Consider the following 19,552-nt stretch of genomic DNA (forward strand, 5'->3'; position numbering starts at 1 on the left):
AATATTTGTAAGATAATTATTTGATTATATATTTTTGTTTCCAGAAGGTTGAGGAAGTAAAAGATACCATGAGCCAAACTGTCAAAGAACAAGATATGAATAAAGATGTTGGTACAGCTCCTACAGAATCTGTTAACAAAGTTGAACCAAAACAAGAAGAAATAAAAAAAAGTGAAGAAATATTAGACAGTGCAAAAACACCTGAAGTTCTTACTGAGAAGTCTAAAATTGTGTCAGCAACTCCTGTGGAAAGTTGTGAAAAACTTATTGTAAAAGAAGCTGTAGAAACTGATTCAAAAGAACCAAATAAAGAAGTAGCCAGTCAAGAAGCAGTTCGTAGTAATGTTCATGAAATACCAGTTACTCAAACCATTAGTCAACCTGTATCAGGAAAAGATGCTGACCAAGTACATCCTGCTGAAAGTTTAGTTGGTGTTCCCATTTCTGAAACAAAACCTGAACCACCTACTAAAGAAATTACCGAGGTTCTTGAGAAACGTCCAGAAAAGGAAGTTCCATCATCTGAAAAAACTGATAAATTACCAACTCCTGAAGTACTGAATAAGTGTTCAGTTACTGGTAAAACCCCTGGTGAAGTTGAAGAAGTTTTAACAGAGAAAATTGAACCTATCACTGAACCTGATCAAATTCCAATGGATAAAAATGTTGCTCTACCTGAACCTTCTGAGAAAACTTCTGATGAAGTTAGCAAAATACTTGTTGATGAAGGGGTTCTACTTAAAGAATCCAACCAAACACTATTGACTGAAGGAATTACCGAGCTACCAGCCTCTGGAAAGACTCCTGTTGAAGTTCAAGGACCAACTGCAAAGTCTAGTGTACCTACTGAAGAACACAGTCAGGCAGCCTTTGATAAAGTTGATCTTATTCCAGTGTCTCAGGAAAGTCACAAGAATGTTCAGTGCACTGATGAGTCTAGCACTACAAAAGCTACTGATTTACCAGCTGCCAAGACAGCTGATGATACTACTAATAAATGTGAAGAAGTTCCAGTGTCTAAGGTTATTGTAGATGAAAGTAGCCAAGCAATGACTGCTGGCATGAATGCTTCTGAAAGTGTTCAGAAAAGTCTTGTCAGTGGTCAAGAAAGTAGTGTTCCACCTGCAGTTGAGGAAGTTAAACCTCAAACTGTTGGATTAGAAACTCTTTCTAAAGAAGTTAGTTCTGTTAAAGATACAGATACACAATTATTATGTTCAGATGTTACTACACAGAAGAGTATTGACTCTTCTAGCAAAGAAACATCAGAGTCTGCAGTGACACAAGTAAGTTATGATCAAATCTTAATGGTTTCCCAGTAAACTTAAGAGATTTTAAGAAAATGCTTGATAAGTGTATGAATAAGGTCACTTATTTTAATTTAGTGTAGAGGATGGAACAGCCAAGATGAACCAGTTGGCCCCATGTTGAAAAAAAAAAAAAAAAAAAAAAAAAAAAAAAAAATTGTTTGTCCCCAATTTCAGAAATTTCTGATGTTTTATCTCATTGTGTCCAAAGTTTATAATCATCCAGTAGTTTGTAGTTGTTCAGTGCTAGTTTATCAACATAGTAGTTTTCAGTATCTCTATCTTATTACAAGTCCTATGATTATATGTAGCTACAAAATTTGCAGTATTAGTATTTTATGATAACAATTTTGAGCTTTCTATTTCTTTACGTCACTTTCTTAGTGTTTTTCTCATTGTTATAGTTCCAACAGCTAAATGTTATTACTTGCTGTTATGGTATTGATTGCTCTTTCTATAACAGTTTCCAATTCTATTATTATTATTACATTTCTTTTATTATTTTTTTTATAACAAGTCTGTGATTGTATCTAATCACAAGAAAAATGTTTCTTCCTTTTTCTAATAATTTCCATCTTTATGTACTTCTATAAAAACATTGTATTTTCACCTAATTATAATAGTTTACATTTTATTTTGTTATAATCCTATTTCGTTTATTTTTTTAAAAAGAAATGTTTTGTTTAGTTGGCTTTAACCTGTTCATTGCCGTAGACGAGATAACTCATCCAAGCCGATGGGTAACACAGTGCCACGGACGAGTTAATTCGTTCTCAGTAATACCTAACTTCAACGCTAGTTGTCAGCAACATACATGCATTTGACCTACTTACAAATTGTTACACTTTCGATCCAAAATGGCGTCACAAAAAAGTTACAAAATGAAGAAGCATTAGAGTTGTATTGTAGCAGCTGAAATACTTGGCAGTCAACAGGTTAAGAAACAATAGTAATATGTTCTGCATTTATGTATCAGTTTCATTTCTCTGTTGTGTGGTACTTAAAGTCACTGTTTGAATATAATAGTTCTATAAATATTAGTTTATCAGAATGACAACATATTTTTATAATGAATCACTGTAACAAATACCAGTAATAATATATCAGTCTGTCAGCTATAAATGTCATTATGTCAGTTAGAACTGAGTGACTAGTGAAATTTGCTTTTTGATTCAAAATCTGGCTCATTATGGATTATGTTCAATTAGCGTGTCATTGTTACATAAAACTTGGATGGCTGAAATAGTCAGGAACACTAATTTTCTTTAGTTGATCATTTCCGTGAATTGTGGCACTAATCCATTGAGCTGAACAACTTTGAATTAATCAAAAAGTAATAATGAGTAATTGTAATGGAAGTATTTCAGTTAGTTAGATAGTAATAAGTAGAAATACTAATTTATACTACTTGTTTATATTTGTGGCATTAATTTATTTCATTATAATTTTAATTAATAAATTGTATTGTGTTGCTCTGATCAATATAATGTATACTCACAAATACTGGATGATGTGAATTAATCAGTTTTGCTGCCTAACTGTTATATTACTGTGACATTGTATCAGTTTAACAAATACTAGCAATATCATACTATTATAGTAGTATTTCTACCAGTATTAATGTTATAAGGTTAAGTAACAAGTCCATGTTGGGGAGTGTATTAGTCTTTCCTACTTTTGGAAGTCTGGTTGAAATTAGCAGCCTATATATTTTGAACACAGTAGCACTCACACTAGGACATCAACAAAACATAGCAGGAAGCCCTTTATTAATTAAGTACAAAACTGCTTCTAGAGATTTTTTCTTTGTCTAGAAAACTGACTGAAGAAACATATATTTCTCCTTCTCTTCTTCCTTTCTGTACAGTGTGCGTACTTCCAGGCTGCACACACAATTGCAAATGTATCTTTCAAACCTAGAGCCTTAAGTGATCCATGATAGGTTTAACTACAGCCCAAAATATATACAATGAGAGAGATTGTTTAATATTGCCCAATTTGCATATAAATCAATAGATGGTGCAACCATCTTCTGATGTTAATGTTATCAGATTCAACATGTTTTGCAACATCATGAAAAATAATTTGTATGTTTATCAGGGAGCAATGTATCAATCCCTACGTAGAGGATGGGTCTGATTAAAATGTTGGCTTAAACATTGCATCTGATAGTTTATACACCAGACCTTGGTAAATCCCAGCCAAAAAATAGAGACTATAAGCCCTTCACTAATTAAGTACAAAGTGCTTCTCAAGTTCAGCTAATCTTCTTTAATATCTAAAAAAGGGGGCCACAAAGACATCAGTTTCCTTCTTGTTAAGCTTTAACTTATAAACTATAGAGTGCCTACAACAAACCTGCACCTTTTCATACATAGGTTAGTTACATAGTGTACTAATTACAGCATCTGATCAGTAAGTCATTATGTACATTATATGGAAGTATATGATGTGCAATATCTTGGTCATGACCTGTATTACTTTAATAAGTAACATTTATAGATTATATTATGACTTCCTATAGAATAGAAATGAATAAATTGGTGAAATGGTGCCTTCCACCTTGAAGTCATAGTTCAACAGAAAGTTAGTACTTTGACTCAGAAGAAGTGCATAAACTAGTTTCAAAAACCATTATCCAAAAATTGTCAGAATGGTAAAAGATCAGAAAATAACAGTTGGGATGGTTGGAAAACCTTTTACCCATTCCTGCATTCAATCACCCATACACTGCCATTCACAGAGTGGGTGGCTGAATGCAAGGATGTGTAACAGACTTTCTTTACATCTCAGATTCTAGTTCCTGATCTTCCATCTCACCAGTTTTGTATTAGTGTAAATGTTGTAAGTTTTACTACGTTGTTATGACTGTCTCAAATTTTAGATATCTTTATAAGGCTGCTCGGTGGGACACAATTAAAAATGTTTTCTGTATCTTTTCCTCGATGTATATCTTTACAAATGTGTTTTGGATACTTTGAAAATTACAGTTAGTGTTATTACTTTGTACTATATGAAAGTGTTAGGAAAAAATTGTTTTTTTATTAATTTTTGTATGTTTAATTAATTCTAAAAAAAAATCTATATTAGGAACCAAAAAAGGAACTTCAGGAACCAAAATCCAGTAATGAAGGTTCAAGTCCTGATTTAGGAAGCTTTATAGTTACAGATACTCAACTAAGTACCACATCAGACCCTTCTGTAATTGTAGAACAAAAAACTTCAGTAGAAACTTGTCAGGAATCAACTGATAAACAGACTGAGGCTGTAGAAAAAACTGGTGGCACAGAAAAGAAGTCTACCTCATCAAGAGAGGGTGAAATAGCTGGAAATGAGAAGGTTGAACAGCTTTCCTCAAAGGCTGAAAAGGTTTTATCCATGATTATTCAACAGCCTGATGATGGGGGTGAGGGAAAGGCTGCTGAAACATCTTCAAAAAAAGAATCTACACTTGAAGAAAGTATACAGCAAAAAGTACAGAAGGTGGAAGGCAAGGATGAAGAAATAAAGTCAGAAGTGATACAGACGACTGAAGAGGAAATGTCACTTCCTAAAAATAAGATAGAAGAAAAGCAGTGTGGTCAAGTTGAAACATCGGAGTTGTAAGAAACTTTCAGGTATAGAATGGCAATTTTAGTCTTAAGGTTATAAAAAAAAATAGAGCTATTGGTATTCTTTGTTCTCTAAATGCAGTCTGCCTTGTCTTATCACTTAAATACAGTAGTAGTTCTTATAATTATTCTGTCAATATTTGCCTTGCAGGAGTGAACAAGGAACTCCTTTTGTACAACTGCTTTTTTGTTTGTTAACTGAGGAAAATTGAAAAATATTTTGAAGAAATAATTTAAACATAATGCTTCAGTGTCCATGTGTGTATGAAAAATGTATGCTCAGTTCAGAAAGAATGATCTGAAAGATTTGTCATGTTGAACATGAAACTTTTTAGACAGAAGTTGTACAAGGTCAAAATTTGTTTTACATTTAGTGAAAATGTTGTGTAAGTTAAGAAGTTATTAGTATTTCACATTAAACAGAAGAGAATTAAAACTTGTATGAAATGTGGTGCTATGTCAGAGTTGTGATACACTTATTTTGTGTAGTTGTTTATTAACGTTTCTGCAGCTAGCTTCTCTGATATTGTCCATCAGTAAATGAACACAAATATATGTTTGATATTGACATTAACTCTTATAATTAAGGTTAGTCCTAAGAATCTTAGTGCTGTGATAATATGTAGGATACTTTGGTATAACTGTAAATGTTTAACTTTAGTTTTCCACTAAGGTTTGTTTGCATGTTAGAATTAAAGTTTCTTATGTATTTATAAAGCTGTTATCTTAAGTTTCTTTTGGCATATGCATTTTTTTAGTTTATATTATTACAGTTATTTTCTACGTCTGGTATTTACTGTGTTTTGTGTTAAGCTGTTATATGTCAAATTAAAGACTAAATTGCTTGTTCTTAAATAATTTTTATTATGAAAATAAACAGTTCCTTTAAAGTGTGTATGGATGAAACTATATTTTAATGAAAGGCAAGTGATATTTATAATGTTATTTTAAGCACTTATCAACTGGAGATGCTTTTAGGGCAAGACTTTTATAATTTTATCTAGATTTAATTATTCTGTACATCCACCAAAATCAAAGATTATTACATTATTTACCTGTACTTATGCTAATGTAGTTTTACACTCTGCTTTATGGCAGGAAAATTTGTACACGTATAACTGTCCTAATATAACTGTATTGCATCATCTCGTAACAGAACCAAAAAAGGTTCTCGTAACAGAAACAAGACAGGATTTAATATGGTGAGTTATATTAAAAATAATCTATTGTGTTTTTTCCTTATGCTATTAATACATTGAGCCAGTATTTAGCATATTTATGTGAATTTTCTTTTGTTATTAGGTGAATTTAAATAGGTGTGTATGTGTGTGTGTTTATTATATGATAAAACATCAAGATTGTCAGACAGAGATTCAGCTGTGTCTAGGCTTGTACCATGCAGGAATGCTAGGGTGAATTTTATCGCAATTGATATAGCCAATTTTTTTTTTTTTTTCATTATTGGTATTGTTTCAGCATTTGATTTAGACAATGGATATGTTGTTGTTTTTCCTAAATGAGTAAATTATTTCAGTGTATACTTACTACCCAGGATATCAGGTTTTACTCCTAGCATATGAACCTTAGAGCCCAAGCCTTGTACCTGTGTTGAGCTCTAGTTCAAGTTGTAAAATAATAGGTAAGGAATAACATTTATTGAGGTAGTATTGATTGGAACTTCCCCATTGTTTTACTTTTTTGTTTATTGTAAAATGTTGTCTATTATACATGTGGTCATTAAGACTATGAAACCATTAATAATTTCTTAACAGTATACAATGAATCAAAAGGTCCGTGTTCTAGTACATTATTTTTTTAACTTAGGTTCTTGCTTAATTGAGGTTGGTGATTACATAGTAAATTAATTTTAATTGAAAAGTGCCTTGGAGAGGAAGTTGATGCTCAAAAGATGGTAGGTATATAATTCTGTCAATTAATAATTTTCTTATACCTGTTTCACTATACAAGCTATAATGAAATATTAAAATAGGCATTAGGTTGTAACAAAATAATTAATATATTTAATTTACTTGTACCTTTTAAATTATTTAAGTTACTAAAGTTTGTTTTTTGTTATTGTGGAATAGCAAAATAAATTTTAAAAAGTACTGCACTTGTGAATTTTTATAACAATTATGTGTAAACTTTGTTTTGCTGTTTGACACCACTGTCTTAATTGTACTAACCAGATTTTAGAGGCAGATTGGTTAGACCTAAATCATGTGCAAAAAATTGATAATTTACTCATGTCTGAATAATTAAAGATAAATTTCAGTAAGTTGAAAATACTTTATAATAATTTCTGCTTGAAACAAATACCATTTTTGTGTAGTATTTTCAGATCAAATATTAATATATTTTTTGCAATATAATAATTTAGTTGTGACTATGTTTTCTCTGATTATGTTTCCATGTATTATGATTATAATTAACAACCCTAAATAGACAAAATATATTGTTTTTTCAACAACTCTGATAAATACTCATGACTTGTGAGCATCATCAAAGATGTTTCAACTATATTAGTAGTTAAAAAACTTATGTTAAAGCATTTTTTTGGGGGTGGGTTGATAAAACCATTTTAGACAAGGAAATTATCTCTAGAAATTCTCTTTTAATCTTTTATTTAACTGTGTAAAATTGAAATCTTAATGTTTCTTTTGTCATGCCAAGAACCATTGTTTCATTTTATGCTTTGATAAGTTTTCCAATGTGTATTGTTCATGAAAGTGATGTTATAATTATAAAGAAGAATAAATAGAAAAAGGGGGAACCTTAATTTAAAAAAAAAAAAAATCAATATTTACTACATTAGGTATATAACTTATCAACTAACAATTTTATGAGAAGGGGCTGGTAGTTTTTATGGAAATCAGGTTCTAAAACTTGTATGTTTACGTATCTATTTGTCTATCTGTACTGAGGATTTTCTTTTTCCTGGCCAAAGTTTTTGAGACTGTATCTTAAAGCTTCAATAAATGCAAAATTATACATATTCCTTGGAATGGTGTGTTGGTTTCTTTCAGTACTTTTTTGAAAATGTCTTGAAGTATGTCTTATTTAATTATTATGGTTCATAATTGACATGAATATAATATTTAGGGTTTGTAATTGTGATGTCTTCAAATCTGGGATTTTATGAAACATTTCCACATATTTTCTTCTCACAGTGACATTGCTTAATGAAATTGCATTAAAAATTTTTAACTAATGCAGGTTTTTAATTAAACTTCACTAAATGTTAATAGAAGGCTACCTGTACTCAAGATTAAATGCTTACATTCTGAATACTGATTACCTGAGACATATATAAAAAGGGATCCAGTTCAAGCAATTATAAGATGAATGGTAATATCAATGCTATTAATAAAGACAAATTAGCATGCAAAGTAAAATAAAAAAAAATTAGAGTATTGGGCAAGATTAACAAAAATGCTTTGGCATTACAAACCATAATACTATTTTTTTTCATAATCTAACATCATATTTTGTTAAATAGAAAGTTGTGTATATTTTCCACATTTATCTTTTCTTCATAAAGAAAAAGGAATGGTGGTGGTGCCTTTGAAAATAACTTTTATGGCACTTCAATAAAACAATTATTATTTGACAAGCCTCTTTTAACAAAATATCAAGACTTTTTAAAAGGGCAGTAATTTTCATTTTAGGAATAAACGGTGAATTTCATTATTAATTTTTGTTTTAATAATTGTAACATGTTTAACGTGTAATTTGGCTATTAGATTTGGTCGCATAGGTTTTGATTGGTATTGGTAGTTGGCTTTATAACTTTTCATGTATTTAAAACTGAAGACCAGGTAATTTTGATAATATCTGCAAAGACTATTTCTTGAAAATGTAGTAAGTGAAGTACTACATATATGTCAGTATGTAGGACCAATTTCTCTGAGTTGCAAGATAACCTAGCTTTCATGTACTTCTACTTTTAATTCTTTCTCAGGTTCATGATTGTTTTGCATTTTCATTGCCAGGATTAATTTGCTGTGATGTCAATTAATATATACATCTTTCAGTATCCTGAAAAAAAACATATTGGCCAATTAAAGGTACTGTGCAACAATCTTAAGGTGCTTATAAGTATATGTATGTTCTGTCAATCACTAACTTGAATGTTCAAGACATTACAACAGTTCTGAAACACTCTGCAGCCAAAAATACATCTAAATATTTAAAAGCATAGCTTACAATGTTATTTTAATGATATACTGTTTGCTGAAATTTCTTCCTTTTCTATAATAAGCAATGCTTGTTTCTTCCCATTATTTGCTATATCCATGGATTTTTGATGTTATTTACTTTCTAGGCAATTTGTCACATCAATGAAAACTATTTATAAAAAAGCAACATGATAATCCAATTTTAACCTCATAGAACGTATGAACCAACAGATCAAGAAAATACAATTTTCACAGCAGTCTTTCTGGAGGTTATTTTAACATATGACTGAGCCAATTTTGTGCAATCCATTTTTCTATATAAATATTGTAGATTTGTAGAATAGCAAACCTCTCTCTAAAAATGTTTGTCACATTTTATGTACAGAGTGGCTTGTAAGTCCCTACCTGTTCATATATCTTATGTATCCAGTGTATCTGTGTGCTGTCACCAATATTCTTGTGCTCATGTACCCACGTACTTGTCACAATACGCTCTTCATGTGTAAATGGGATTTCTCTGAAAAAAACCAAATTTATAATACATCCATAATTGAATATAACATAATAACATATGGATGGGTAGGGACTTACAGGCCACCCTGTATAATTATCAATGTAATGAAGTTCATGTGATTGCAGAGGTTGACTTTTGCATCCCAAAAAGTAAGTCAACACAAACTTAAATAAAATAATGCTCAGCACTCTCTGGTGGGAAATTACATGTAGTATACATTTTAACCAATAATTTGTGCAGCTCTGAAAATTCCATCCCTAGTCTTTCTTCTTTGTATTTTATTACCATTGGTATTTAATACTAATAAGAAGTGTAAAAAAACTAGCCAAATGTGAACATGAAAATGTTTCAAGAAGTTTTAACCCTAGCCACTCTCTTCACAAAGATCAGGATTTAATATGCCCTAAAAACATCTAGTTTTTCTAATTCTGAAAGCTGTTCTATACATAATAATAATTAACTTTATATCATTTCAAGAACTTCACTTGTATCAACAATTTATCCATTGGATCTCTTGCTTGCATTAATAGGTTTTATAGTATATTCTGCAATTGATAAATATACTGATATGTATACCTATTTCATAAACTTGTTCTTTGTCTTCATGTCTTCACTGCAAACAGTCTGAAGTGTCTGAATATGACATCTCTTCCGGTAGTATTCAGTTATCACGATGTTACAGCGATATGTATAATAACATACAAACTTTTTAGAACATTTACTATTAAATAGTCATTTAAATGAATGCATAATAAAATATGAAAAGTACTCAAATATATCAGGTTACTTTCCTCATCAGAATGGTATAACATTAAGATTTTTTTTCTCTTTATATTTTAATTGTGAGCTATGAGTTTTTGATCATTTCATTAATCATATTTGGTATTATTAAAGCCAGATGGCAATGTTCTAATAACACTTGGACTATAGAAGAGGTGTGGGCTATCAAAGCACTGTGGTATACAGCCTTTGACCACACTATAACCTCAATAGTGTTTAATATGTAGTAGAGTTCCATAAAGGATTATGAAAACTAAACACTTTGAAAATTTAACACTTTTTGCACTTAGTATCAATTACATAATTAAATAACTTTTCCAACAAATTATCTTTCCTCTTAGCCCTTCTTCCCCAATTTGGGATTATGGATTATAAGATCCATCTCAGTGTGTAGGATTAGTGAACACTGTCCAAAGCAGCTGGTGCTTGTGATGCATCATTTAGCAATAGATTTGATATGCCAATTGAAAATGATAAAAAGTATACTAAATGTCTATAACAGTTTTTAAAGACACTGTGTGTACCAATGTCAGAATTTCCAGAATAAAGCTAATGGTGTTTTTTGTAAGATTAGGTTCCTAGGTTCGGCCTAGGTTTCTAACATAAAACCATTATAAATATGGAGTTTTCTTTACAATAAAAACTTAAGGAAGAACAAGTTAAGTATACGAGGTCTGTTAAAAAAATACACGGACTGTTTGAATTGCGCTGCTCCAGTTGGTTCCAGGGGAATCCGCTTGATGTCGCTAGGTTCGCACAGATCAGCTGATTACGATGCCATTTCCCAATTGCAGATATCTTCATTTGTGTATTAGCTATGCGGTTTTAAGTAAAGTGCGATTTTTTCGTTTGGCGGATTTCAGAATGAATGACCTGAAGGAGCAACGACTTGCTGTGAAATTTTGTGTTAAACTTGGAAAATCTGCAACTGAAACTTTTGCTATGCTTAACACGGCTTACGGCGATGTTGCTATGAAGCGTACGGCATGTTTCAAGTGGCATGAACGTTTTAAGGATGGTCGACAGTCCATTGAAGATGGTGAGCGTCCTGGACGTCCTTCCACGTCAACTGACGACCCACACGTCAACAAAATCAACACCCTGGTGCGGGCAAATCGACGTCTGACTGTCAGGGAGCTTGCTGAAGACTGTGGGATATCAGTTGGATATTGTTACGAGATTTTGACCGAAAAATTGAAGATGCACCACATTGCTGCGAAATTTGTGCCTCAGAACTCGTGAGTTTTTGGCCAAACACTCGATCACTGTTCTTCCCCACCCCCCTACTCACCTGACCTTGCTCCTTGAGATATTTTCTTGTTCCCCAAACTCAAAAGACCCTTGAAAGGAAGAAGATTTGAGACGATTCCCGAGATTAAGGCAAATGCGACGAAGGAGCTGGAGGACATTACAAAAGAAGCGTACCAGGACTGTTTCAACAAGTGGAAACACCGTTGGGGATGAGAGTACTTTGAAGGGGTCCCAGGCCTGTAACTTCTAAATAAAGTACATTTTGTTTTATGACGTCAGTTCTCATATTTTTTGAACAGCCCTCGTAATAGCTTACAGGTATTTCTAGCAGTAATGAATGAATTTTAAATTGCACCACCTAGCTAAATAATTTATCACATACCTGAGGTTGGAAGTACAAAAAAAAACAGCCAGATCTGATGTACATTCCTTTTTTCTGCCCTTTTGTCAACCTGTTTTGCACTAACTGAAGTGCACAGTGTTTTATTTTTATGCAGAGATATTGCTGATACTGCACTTAAGAATTAAATATATGTGGAAAAAGTTCTGAGTTTCAAATTTATTGTACATGTTAACTGTATGCAGTTCTCAAAATGTTTTATTTTCATATTACAGTAAGGCTAAAACAAACCTAAATTAAAACATCCATTCCCACAGAATAGTTAAATAACTAAAACATAAGATTTCTGAAAGCATTTTGCTACACAGATAATCTAGAATCAATGAGAATTGGTCATGCAAACTGGATGGATTTGGACATTTCAGCAATAATTAAAAAAGAACCAACTTTACTCCATATGGTAAAAATAAAACGTTATAATTATTACTTTCTAGAGAGTAAAGGCTTTTTTTTAACTTTAAAATCAACCAGCAAATCTTTAAAATAGAAAAATGACTGTCTTATATCACTTTTACTGTTTCAGCAATTTCAAATTATTAAAAAGGATATTTGATACTTTTAACATGAAAACAATTGACTTCAAATTTAAGAGATATGATGGTTATTACCTAGATTAAAATTATCATCTATAAAATTGTAAGAAATATATATACATTAAGCAAAATGTGCTTTATCCAAATTACAGAATTTTTACTCAAGTATGTAGAACAGGAGCATACAGTACATTGCTTGGTTTGGGAAAGTTAATACCTCCATCACTTCTTTAATTCTCTTTGCTCCTGTAGTTGGCAAACTTTATATAAAGTAATTATGATATTGGTTAGAAAAACATAGAAGTACAGCAGTTAGATATTCTTCTATCACTAGAAGACCTAATCAAATAAATTTTATAGAAAATGAACAATAAAAAGACAAAAAAAAACAAATTATTTTAATAATTACTTCAGTGAATTACTTACAACTTACAATTATTAAAATACATTTTTAAAATGCTAGCAAAATAATTAATCTTTCAAAATATATATGAAATTTGCTTGATTCAAGCTGTATATTTTTCTATTCAGTAAAGAACAACTAACTGTACATTGAATAACTATATATATATCACCAAAATTGTTAGTTTAAAATTTCTTTAATTTACATATTTCTCAATAAAAGATGTATATAATTTTTTACAGACTTGTGGAAATCATATTAATAATGTAAGAAATTATTTCGTTTGAATTTTTCCTAATATATACAGAATTAAAAATTCAAAATGGAATAAATGTTAACATAAAAACCACACAAAATCTGATTTTCTTGTCTGATTCATTTTGAAAATGTAAATTTTAAAATATCAATGTGTGTCCATTTTTCAAATGATATTCTTTAAACTTAAAATTTAAGCAGTTTTTACTGGGTGTTCATTAGCACTCAGATAGCTTCAGTTATAATATAGTGAAAATAAATTTCAAGAAAAATATATAAAGACTACATACATTTATAAAGACAGTACCAATCAAAAATATGCATGTATATAATGATGACATAAATGGTGTAACTTTCATATCTTTGTACAATTTTATATACATTTCAAATGTACTAAGAACAGTAATAACTGCAGTCATTAGAATTCTTTTAAATTCATTTTCATGTTGTGTAAGTTTGTTTATTTGTCCACAAACCATTTCCCAGTTTTGGTGCCAATAAGACCAAACTTGGTTAGCAAGTCAGAGGTATCCTTATCTATGTGATGTAGCCTCTAAACAAGGGGGACTAAAATTTTCCTGGAAAGTCACCCTGGTGTGATAATAACCTAGGAGCAGGTCTTAAAGGTTACTTAATCTAAATCTGGTATTGGATTTGGTAATCCTGTCCCCCTTGGAATTCCATGAGTGTCATGTTTGAAAATGTGTTTGTAATACTCTACTCACATGGTAGAGGGACCATACTTGGTGGACATGCTCAGATACCACAGGTGGATTCCTGAAAGAAATTCTGTTCATGTACTTAACCCTCCCCCCAATACACAACCCTTGGAGTTTCTATTTCTATAGATGTAGTTCGGAGTAATAAAGGAGCTTGGTCAACACACATAACTCTTCATAAATTATAAACAGGTTTTCGAACATGGCAACATGGATTGCAAGTATTCTATGTTTGTTAATTGCACAAACGTATGAGTGAAAGTAAAGAAAATAAGAATATATTAACACATTAATCACATTATATATGCTATATCCTGTGAGGCCTTTTGCACAGTGCTTAATATCAGGGTAGGACACAACAGACAAAGTCGTGGTCATGACACTATATCATCCGTAGCTTGGACAATAACTACCTAGGTGTAAATTGTAATTACTATCAATTTCACTTAAGTCAAAATTGTGTTTATATTTTTATTAACATAACTGTTTATTTAACTCATTATTTTAAAAAAAAAGTAAACCAATAAACTATTTTTTTTATTCCTGTGTGGGAGAAGTTTACATCAATAAGTATAAGAATTTATGAGCACAAGTAAAGAATAACTTAAAAATGTCAACCATTTGATGTTTGATATATACAGTATTAATGATGCCTTTATCTGAATACAGGATAATCAGGGTCAGCTGATATATATAACAGACAAACAGCAGCAGCCAAAGCACTACTTACATTGTCAGTTGCTTGAATAAAAACTGCTTTCTTGTAAACTAGATTAAGCTGGTAAACTTTATATCAATTTCACTCAAGTCATTACAAATCAGATTTAGGCTTATGGGTTTTATTATTAACATCAAATTATTTAATCATTTTAACACCAAACTGTTTATTATTAATATTTATTTTGAATTAACTTGTATTTGGAAACTTGAATTAAAAAGTCCTACTTTACTTTAATTGATAAAATTGCTTAAAACAAATACCTTACTTTGGGCATTTATAAATTAAAAACTAGACTAAGAAAAGAGTGATCATATCATTTTTATAAGTTCAAACACCACTTCCTCAAGTAAAAAATTTCTGATATTCTAAAGTTTATACCCAAATCACATATAAACATAGTTTGTGAGAATGACTACTAATTTAAGATACCTTACAGCCTAATGATCCTTAGAAGGAAGGCACTTTAGGAATAAAATGCACTGAAGCATTTTAAGATCTCTAATTAGTCACTTCTAATATTATTAGCACCACACTGGTGGATGTTGTGCCCTTGTTGGAAGTTCAGAATCACAGGAGGGACAAAAACCTTGCCTTTCACAAATTCTTCAAGACCCTAAATAATAAAAGGTTTGAAGTCATGTTTAGGGCTATACAATTACAATGTTTATCTTTTTCAAGTATTAAGTTCTGACTTGGGTTACCAAAATTAGTAAGCAAAAATAGCCTTCATGAAAAACAACAAAAAAGTGAATAATTAGCTAAAAATATTTTACACAAACAATAGCAACCTATTGTGATGCCTCAAACAATACTATATAAAAATTATTATTTGTTTACAAAATAGGACATATTTTCAGCATATTTTTTTCAAACAAAGGTTTTTCTAATGCCTATGTGAATTATTATTATTTAAATTGTTTGTACTATATTGAAATTAATAAGTGTCTATGTAAATAAATGACTAGGAGTTACATTTGACATTTCTGAATATTTTTTAAGCATCAGTTTAATAACTGAAACAACTACTATATTTTAAGATTTCCTTACATGTGTAGAGAATATTTTGGAGTGCTACTCTTTGTAGTTTAGTTTTATCCTTAAATTACCAAACAGAAGACTATATTTAAGAGTGCAATAAACTTGGAAGAGTATCAAACTCAGATGTAAATACTGATTGCAATTCTGGAAGTTAATTTAACATATGAAAGCAAACGTTTATATTAATTAGTATTGGTGTTACATACTACTTCTAACAATTAAAGATTTTTTGGTGGTTTATTTTTTATTTTTTAATATTTGAGACAAATATGATTAAACTTATTATAAGAGAAACTCAACAATAGTTTGAAAAATGCAATACATTATTTAAAACAATATTCTGAATAATAATAACACAAAAATGTACAATATTCAAAATATACAAATGCTTTAAAATTGAATAATAAGAAACTAAGTAACCTCTTCTAAACGTTGTCTTCTGGTAGGATAAAAATCGTGATGCCAAATTGATGTATTTCAGATGAATATTGATAAAAAATATTTACATTTGAAGCTAGGATTAAGTAAAAATATATAGTCTGTTAATAATATAGTAATAGATTGTTTGATAAAAATCATTTGTGGAAAATGTAAATAAACATTATTACACAATACTTGCCTCTCCATCATATGTTATCAGTGGAGAAATTTCACATACCACTGTTTTTCCCATGCAAGACTTTAAACTGTAAAATCAATTTATTAAAATTCATTTAAACATTCTTAACCTCCAACCTTCCACATGTACATTAAATAAAAAAGTACAATCATATATACTAAATACAATTTACATCTATAATAAAAAATAGCATGTACTCTTAAAGATATTTTTTATGTAAATGTATCAGACTGGCCTTACAACTGCATCTTTCTAATCCACTAGTAGTAGATACAATTAGGTTTTTATAACAGTTGTAATTTAACATTATGCATAATATAAAAATTAAATGTTTTTAAAAATTGTCCTCTTTACAATCATTTAAATTTAAAGATTTTAAAAGTTTCTAACTAAATTGACTTTAGCATCAATAATTCAATATTATAAGAACCAATGAAGTTTAATCAAAGGCTAAAAAAATACACACACATGATGTTAGAAAAACACATAGGTTCAAGAAGTCTTGATGGAAATGAGATAAAAACCCTATAATCCTAGAGTTTTAATTTCATATATATTTGTATATACAGACAACTAATCTAAATAAAGTCACAAATTTGCACTGGAAATTTATGTAATGTTAAATATAAAAACATGCAAGTTAAGTACATTTTACCTTTCATCAAGTTAAGTACATTTTACCTTTCATCACTTATATGTTCACCATTGTGGTGTCCATGACCATCGGCAGTACCATTCTGACAAACTGATGATGCACTGCAATAAAAACAAGTCTGTATTCCTCAATCTTTTATAAATACTACTGAAAGACAATAATAAGTACTCAAACTTTGTGACATAAAATATTATTTAAGATAGTACTAATTACCTTATAACACCAATGGTTAACAAAAGCAAAGTAAAAACAAATTTGTCATCCTCACATCATTTTACAAACAGAAACTTTAATAACCACCTAAAATCATATAACCATTGTTATAATGGTTTTCGTGTTTGATTGATGTTTTATGATTATTTAGGGAAAAAAAAATGTAAAGTCCACTCCATTTAGTAATAACAAGCTACTAAAGGTTAGCTCAATTAAACTTTCACTGATAGGCCTATCTTCACAATAATTGCTAATACTCTCAACTATTACAGTATTTTCTTTCATCTTTAATATTTCAATTCAAAAACATAAAAATCACAGCAATGAACAAATAAACTCAATCAAATATGGGTCATTCCATGTCAAATCATCTAGGGGGCTGCAGGTAACCCCCACAAAATGCCTTGAAAAAATTCGCATGTGCTCATCTACCCATATAATGAAAAATTGCCAAAGATTAAATCAATATCTCTAATAGTTTCTGATTTACAGCCCTGTAACATTTAATTTTTTCATTTCTGGCAAATTCATTTTCGAGCAACTTTTGCTGCTTAAAGCTGCAAGAATAATGGTGGTAGAAGGCTGAAATTTGCTACACTGGCTGAATTAATCTCACAGAATTCAAATATGGTCTCAAACCAAGTTTATCTCTCATAGAATTTTCATAGTGAGGCTGTAAAATCACTTGAAAACCTAAAATCATAAAAAACATTCGTTTATGAATAAGCCATAGCTTTAAGACTTAATATGATACAAAGCTGAATTTTGTTTTCAAATTTCCTATAACATATCAGTTGATAAATCAGCAATTGTTGTAATTAAAAGTCTGTTAGATCTCCTGTAAAAAAATCTAGCTGCATGCAACTTTTTATGAGTTAACTAAAAATAGCCCTACTTCAGGCCACAGTTTGACCACGTCAGCCTTTTCAGATGTTTACCATATATTCTTATATCTCTGAATATGATACACAAAAAAAAATCAGGATGGTGTTCAACCTACTTTTAGGTTATAATTTTTTAAAGTATCCTCTGACCATACGTTGTTCACTTGAAAAATAGACCTTCAATTCAGGTGTGTTACTGTGTGCAAATATATCCATACAATTTTGAAATAATTTATGAATCCCATTGAAATATTCTAATCAGCCTTTACAATATATTCTTACATCTCTGAATATGATCTTCAAAAAAGTTCAAGGTTATGTGAAATAATAAATTATCAAATTTTAAGTGTCTGATATGTACCATTGGGAAAAGGACCACATTCAGGGCATTCAGTTCTTTCTTGTCAATCAGGAATCAGTCCTGCAGAATTGTGTAAAGTTTGATCTACTTGAGTGCTATGAAAAATACAAAACTGTGTCAGGTATTAGGTCACATCACAGCTTTATTCTACCAACAAATTGTATATGAGAAGGCTATCAGATGATGATGTGTACACAGTTGTAACTGTTGGTAGTAACAGTGAAAGTGATGCTGCAGCAGCTCAAATAGGGTCTAATGATAGCAATGACAATTATCAGCCAGGGAAATATGTGGTGTGTATACACGATCATGAATGGTATGTGGGAAACATAAAAGATAGATCAGATGGACATTCTGATGTGTTCGTGTCATTTGTGAAGAAATCAAGAAACGAACTGTTCTCATGGTCTACAAGGTCACATAAAGATGAAAGTTGGATTCCTTTCCAACATATTCTTTGTCTGATAAGTGCACCTACCATGCAAGGCAGTAGTGCTTGCCACTATGTTCTAAGTCAAAGTGATCTCAACATAATCAATCTTGAATTTCAGAAATTTATTCAAGCTGTCTGAACAAAGTAATGTTTATTTGATGTTGTTAAGGCTAATTTATCACCAAAGCAGTTTCTGAAACATTTTATTGTCACAATTATTGCAGTTTGATGTGACTATAATCTTTCTCAGTTATCCCCCTGTTGTAGCACTGTGCTTTTTGTGTCTGATTTACCTTTGTATTTATCATATTATGAATCTTAAACTCAGCCATATCTGCATAACTGTAATGCATACACAATATATTTGCATTGCCATGTGATCTAACTAGTTATGCCAATAAACTTGTTCAGAAATGAATTAATTCTTTCTTGTTTCTTACAACTTCATTATTTAACATTGTGAAAGGCTGGTCAGAATATTTCAGTGGGATTCATAAAATTCTCACAGGTATGCTTCAAAATTGTATGGATATATTTGTACAGAGTAACTCATCTGAACTGAATTTTGTCTTAAATAAAAAACGTATGGTCAGAGAATACTTTAAAAAATTATAACCTAAAAGTAGGTTGAACACCATCCTGATTTTTTTTTGTGTATCATATTCAGAGATATAAGA

The 19,552-nt window shown here is 30.5% G+C and overlaps 2 protein-coding genes across 15 annotated transcripts in view; one reads left to right on the plus strand and one right to left on the minus strand.

Annotated features, from left to right (window-relative positions):
• The window catches only part of LOC143241776 (uncharacterized), a 31,028-nt gene extending 23,115 nt beyond the window's left edge, over positions 1-7,913 (plus strand). For 9 of the 13 annotated variants that reach the window (XM_076485011.1, XM_076485033.1, XM_076485082.1 and 6 more), the window contains 2 exons: positions 45-1,286; positions 4,398-7,913. In XM_076485011.1, the coding sequence (XP_076341126.1) occupies positions 45-1,286; positions 4,398-4,913 (1,758 nt within the window). In that variant the 3' untranslated portion in view covers positions 4,914-7,913. The remainder of the gene's footprint in view (positions 1-44; positions 1,287-4,397) is intronic. The other 4 variants (XM_076485057.1, XM_076485066.1, XM_076485097.1 and 1 more) reach the window with 1 other exon arrangement.
• A 4,308-nt stretch (positions 7,914-12,221) lies between these two features.
• LOC143241834 (UDP-N-acetylhexosamine pyrophosphorylase-like) overlaps positions 12,222-19,552 on the minus strand; it is a 41,480-nt gene continuing 34,149 nt past the window's right edge. For both annotated transcript variants that reach the window (XM_076485117.1, XM_076485108.1), the window contains exons 9-11: positions 17,011-17,085; positions 16,330-16,396; positions 12,222-15,285 (exon numbers count right to left, since the gene is read on the minus strand). In XM_076485117.1, the coding sequence (XP_076341232.1) occupies positions 15,175-15,285; positions 16,330-16,396; positions 17,011-17,085 (253 nt within the window). In that variant the 3' untranslated portion in view covers positions 12,222-15,174. The remainder of the gene's footprint in view (positions 15,286-16,329; positions 16,397-17,010; positions 17,086-19,552) is intronic.

This window comes from Tachypleus tridentatus, chromosome 2 (assembly GCF_004210375.1).
Source record: "Tachypleus tridentatus isolate NWPU-2018 chromosome 2, ASM421037v1, whole genome shotgun sequence".
Classification (NCBI taxonomy): Eukaryota; Metazoa; Arthropoda; class Merostomata; order Xiphosura; family Limulidae; genus Tachypleus; species Tachypleus tridentatus.